At 36.5% G+C, this 5,912-nt stretch overlaps 1 protein-coding gene across 1 annotated transcript; it reads right to left on the minus strand.

The window, feature by feature from the left end:
* Positions 1 to 3,186: 3,186 nt before the first annotated feature.
* On the minus strand, positions 3,187 to 5,323 carry LOC132066681 (LRR receptor-like serine/threonine-protein kinase FLS2). Its single transcript, XM_059459930.1, has one exon. The coding sequence runs from the start codon at positions 5,128 to 5,130 to the stop codon at positions 3,211 to 3,213; it is 1,920 nt and encodes a 639-aa protein (XP_059315913.1). The 5' UTR covers positions 5,131 to 5,323; the 3' UTR covers positions 3,187 to 3,210.
* Between the last annotated feature and the right edge of the window lie 589 nt (positions 5,324 to 5,912).

Raw genomic sequence — 5,912 nt, forward strand, 5'->3', positions numbered from 1 at the left:
CTATTAAAGTAAAGAAGTATCTTTTTCCTCCTCTAGTTATTCTCCATTTAATTCACATAAGTCAGAATGCACTAAGTGTAATAATTCTGTAAATCTTTCAACTTTGCGAAATGGTTTCTTAGTCATCTTCGCTTGTATACATATTTCACACTTTCCTTCATGCTCAGTTTTGCAAGTGATATAACCGTTTTTGGACATATAATTTAAGGAACCAAAATTTAAATATACTAATCTCGCATGCCATAAATAAGAATCAAACACAACGGTATCAGCAGAAGCATAATTTATTGCATTAGCACTTAGTTTGAACATGCCATCACAATGGTACCCTTTTCCTACAAACAGATCATTCTTAGACACAATTACATGATCAGACTCAATTACAATCTTGAAACCTCTCTTAGAAAGTAAACTAGCAGAAATTAAGTTCTTCATTATTTCAGGAACATGGAACACGTTAAGAAGAGTCAGCTTCTGTCCAGATGCGAAGTTGATTTCAACTGTTCCTTTCCCTGCAACTTCGGTTGTAACATGGTTGACCATCAATACCTTTTCAGAATCTTTAACTTCCGAATAAGTCTTGAACATATTCTTGTCGAGACAGACATGAATTGTTGCACCGGAATCCAACCACCAGTCTTGATTCTTTGTGGTTGTAGCAGCCATGTTCAACTCTTTAACCATTTCACTTGGTATAGTAGAAATCATAGCAACCAGCCCTTGTGAAGAACTTTCAACTGCATTTACCTTCTCTGAATTTCCAGATTTTCCATTATCTCCTGAATGAAAATTTATTCCTGCTTTCTTAAACCTGCAATCTCGAATCTTATGGCCTTTCTTTCCACAATGATAACAATTCTGATTCTTTCTCTTTTTATTAAGAGACTTCTTGGAAACTTTCAGATTTTTATTTTCGTTTCTCGAAATATTCTGACTAACAATATTAACTGTGGAACTAGAGGCTTGAACAATCGCATCACGAGCACGAGTCTCACTTTCAATTTGAAGGTGAGTTCGAAATTGTTCCACAGTCAATTTGTCAGTAGAATGCAGAATTTTCTTTCTATAGTTATTCCAGGAAGAAAGCAGTTTCGGAAGAATTGCACCTATTTGAAGTGCATCAGGAATTTTCACTTCAAGGTCGCCTAGTTTTGATACTAAGATTTGTAATTCATGAATTTGATCCATTATAGGCTTTGTATCTATCATCTTAAATTTGAAATACTGCAAGGATAGGAATTTATCGATACCTCGCTTCTCGTTTTCATATGCAGTCTGCAACGCCGTCCAGATTTCCCTTGGAGATTTCAGATTGGAGTACAAATCATACAACCGATCAGTCAAAGTATTCAGAATATGACCTCGACAGAGCAGTTCATCTTCTTCTCGTTTCTTCCTCTCTGCTTTGGTCGCATCAGTATCTTCTGGGGTAGGTTCGGGTGGTGCAGGCAGCGATGGATCAAGGACATAAAATATTTTCAGCGCAGTGAGTAAGAAAATAATCTTGTCCTTCCAGCGAGTGAAATTCGATCCATCAAAACGGTCTAGTTTGATTATTTCTTTCGGATTCCAAACAGCAGACAATATTTTCTCCATAGCAGAAATAATCCTTGAAAATTGTTAGAAAGAAGAGAAGAATAACAGCATACTATCTTAGCTTAAATCTCATTATGGGTGTTTGTATTCTACTGACATCATCTACATACGCATGAGATTGCTGATTTTTTGAACTGGAAAAATTAGTAAGGTGTGGCTAAAGAAAGTGAAATGCTGCTGGCTGTGGCATTCCACTTAATATGGCCAGCAAATCTTGGATATAATGGACTAGAATTCTGTATGAAGTGAAAGTTACTATAATCAGCATGTTGAACTTGATCTACGCTAATTAGAGAAGACGATTTTGAATAAAAGCGCAACACTGTTAGCATTTACTCTTAACAATATAATTTGTATTGGATTTCATCTATGAAGAGGAAAGTCTGGCTAATGTTTGTTGAGTAACTGACTTGTAGTTACGTTTGATTGTCTTAATCTCTTTCTCGCTCGCTTTCTTTCCGAGTGATGCTAACCTCATTTTCTCTGCAGCTGAATTCCACTCTGTCCCTCATAATGTTGGCTTGTACTCCACCACTCTGATGAACCATGTACAAGTTAGCTATAATTGTTCTGATGTTTACAAGTTGAGCTTTTTCCGAGGAATCTGCATATTTCTCTAGTAGTTTAATTCTCAGTATTTTGTTAGGGAACTCTTGAGATGAACTAATGCCAAGCTGCAATACAGGAATAGTCTGATGGATGCAAAGAATTTGTATGAGATTTGACGTTCTATACTCCAAATGTGGAGACTTTGGATCCAGAAATCCGGCAGTACAGATAGATAGTAACTCCAAGAAGTTGTGGGGGAACATTGTATCATTGTTGGGTGGATAACAAAAGGGGTTTGGATAGAGGGGGCTAGATATATAGGATTCATCTAGCTAATTCCAACTACCTTGCAATTGAAGATAGACAAAAACTTTCCACTTTTTGCCCTTTGATTGTTATGTACTTGACAGATTATGCGAGGTGACTAGTGAGTATGAATGCCATTAAGTATTTATAAACATGGGCGGGCACAGAGAAATAAAGAAAGTGGACTAGCTGCAGAATGCTTGCGTAGCACTAGAACTGTTAAGGATGATTCTCACATTCTGTTTGGAGCCAACTCTATGTCACCTAGCCTTTTATGACATGAGTTCTGGACAAGTCGATAGCGCTTACATTAGCTATTTATGTGTATGAATTCATAGAAAACACTGAGAAATCAGTTAACGGAATAGATTCTAATTCATTCTTTTTGTTTGATAATGTAGAAATCCATCCAATTAACTTTCTAGCAACACAGATTTGGTCAGATACTTTTAGTCCTTGTGATCTTATATATGCTAATATGTGAGGTGCAATGGACATGCGTTTTGATTTTCGCCAAAATTATATACACTTCTACTGACAATGTGAAATTTGTTTGCACCACCAGTGTAATTAAACATATTATAGCTGGTTTATTTACCATTTATTATAGGTTACCTGATAAATGTATATAGTGATTAGGTAGCAAAGAGTTGCATTAGCACTAGAAGCGAATGCTGAAGCGGGGATTTGCATTAGCATTTTGATCATCTGTATTATATTGTTTCTAGAAAATAATGTGGAGCAACAAATAATTGAAGCTCAAGCTTTACAGGGAGGAAGAGGTATCCCACATAAACCTCTATTTCCAGAGAATGAGCTCTGAGGAAATTCAAGAAATGGCTTCCCATAAGGTATTTTTCCTTCAAGAAGATTGTCTGAAAGGTTCAATTCTTTCAGTTTTTTCAGCTTCGAATACTCCTCAGGGATTCTGCCTGTGAAGTGATTTTTCTGCAGCATCAGTCTCTCCAGAGTGCTCACGTTCGCCAGCGATGTTGGTAGGTTAGAGCCTAATCCATTGTAACTGAGATCCAAAGTCTGTAGTGATTTAATTGTTCCTATGGAAGTTGGTAATCTACCTCTGAGAAAATTCTGCGATAAGTTTAAGTATCGGATATTTTCTTGTCCTCCCATGCCAATCTGGTCAATGACACTTGTGAAACTGTTATCAGAAAGGTCAAGATATGTTAATGATCCTCCTTGAAACCTGCTCTTCATCTGGAAAACTGCATTCACACTGCCTTCTAGCTTATTCGAGTGAAGATCCAGAACTCCCAGATTCTCAAGATTTGTAACAGTTGAGGGAATCTCAGACACAAACTTGTTCTTAGAAAGGTTTAAAGAATAGAGCCAAGATAAGCTGCCAATCCAAGCTGGAATCCTTCCTGAAAGATTGTTAGCTGACAAGTCTATTTCCAACAATGACTTGGTAAGTACTTGTAAATCATCTTGTATTTCACCGCGAATTCCACATCCAGCCAAGTAGATTCGCGACAGTGATGGCAACTGCATGAGCCACTTGGGAATGGTTGACATGTTCAGATAGTTGAATGATATATCCAGTGATTGAAGATTTGAAAGGGAAGAAATTTCTTGAGGCAATGGTCCTTCGATCATGTTATGAGATATACTCAACAGGAGAAGCTGGGAAATCCTACCTATTGATCTTGGCAACTGACCTAATAACTGGTTGTAACTGAGATATAACTCTGTTAGTGACTTTAGATTACCTATACTAGAAGGAATAGGGCCCTTAAGTTGATTGTTTGCAAGTGAAAGTCTCTGAAGGGAAGTCAAGTACCCAATAGTTTGAGGTATCGTTCCACTGAGGTGATTGTCTTGCAGTCTTAGAAATCTCAGAGAAGACAATTGGCCAGGTTTTGAGGGCAGCGGTATCTCTCCCTCGAGCTGGTTGGCATTCAGGTAAAGACTTGAAATGGAATATAAGTTAGAAATGGAATGAGGGATTATCCCGGTTAATGAGTTATTAGACAAATCGAGCTCTCTCAATCCTTGCAGATTGCCAATGTTTGCTGGTATATACCCAGTCAAAATATTATCTTGAAGAGACAAATTCTCTAAATTTGTCAAGCTTGTTATAGACTCAGGAATTGCACCAGAAAGTTTATTGGAATTTATATTCAATCTTTTAAGATTCTTGAGACCTCCAATGCATGAGGGAAGAAATCCAGAAAAACCATTTTCTTGTAGATACAGTTCTTCAAGTTTAGACAACTTACATATGCTTTCTGGCAATGCACCAGTAAACTTGTTGCCAAGAAAGTTGAGTTTTCTGAGATTTGGAAGACGTAAACCAATCGAAGGAGCAATTTCCCCCGTTAGCCCAACAAGTTCACCCATATCGATAACTTCAAGAAAGTTGAGAAGTGTAATTGAAGGAGATAATTCCCCTACCATAGAAGATTGAACTGGTGCATCACCTGAAGTATATAAACCTGGTAGATTAATCTGTACAACTCTTCCAGTTTCATTGCTGCATAAAATACCTTCCCATTTGCAACAATCTTGGTTTTTCCATTTACCTAATCTGCCAGAAGTATCTGAATGAATTCCAGCCTTGAAATCTTGGAGACCCTTTAAATCATTTGGATGACATGACTTACTTTTGCAAAAGGTTGTGAGTGTTAGCAATAGTAGAAACCAAAGAACTTGAGACCCCATTTTTTCTTTTGTCCAGTAAAACTGTGGATGGTCACTCAAATATGCTTGAAAAAAGTTGGGAGATTTTGTGAATTGTAATGATGGTCAAAGGTCTTTCAGACAATGATTTTGTTTCCTTCTTTACAGATTGTAGTAATCTGCTGGAAAGCATGTAATATGTATTAGATGCTTTTCTTCAAGTTAGAGATAAGAGTTAAAATAGTAAACTAATAAAGACAAACAAATGTAGACTTTAGTAAACGTTACGATTGTCAGTTGTACACTGAGGCTTCTTTTTCCAATAGATTTGAGATACCTAAACTAATCCTCTGCTTTGACAGCAGTGTTGACAAATGCCAATGCTGTTTGGCCCTCAAAAGCGCCAAAACACTATTTTGTCCTCGGAAACTAGTTGTTTTGTCAATTTTTACTCGAAGTTTAACTTATATACATTAACGGCATATTTTTTTTTTGACACTATTGGTTTAACTAACATGTTATTACAAATTGCATAATTTAACTTGTTTTATAGGTTAGGCGGACGTTACGTGTCTGAATAGTCTTGTATTTAATTGGGAAGGGTAGAGGGCGACTCATTATGCACCGGGTCTCGATTTGTGCGTCGTTAGCCCTTGAGGATTTTGCAGTTACGTAAAAATAAGATAATTATTTGTAGTTATTTTTTGAGTTTAATTATATACTTATACTAATAGTCTATTGACTTTTTACACCACCAACAAAATTTAATTTAATTTAAATTTTATAAGAATTTTAAATTATTATTGCATACAACTTAGACTCAC

This window comes from Lycium ferocissimum, chromosome 8, assembly GCF_029784015.1.
Source record: "Lycium ferocissimum isolate CSIRO_LF1 chromosome 8, AGI_CSIRO_Lferr_CH_V1, whole genome shotgun sequence".
NCBI classification, from domain to species: domain Eukaryota; kingdom Viridiplantae; phylum Streptophyta; class Magnoliopsida; order Solanales; family Solanaceae; genus Lycium; species Lycium ferocissimum.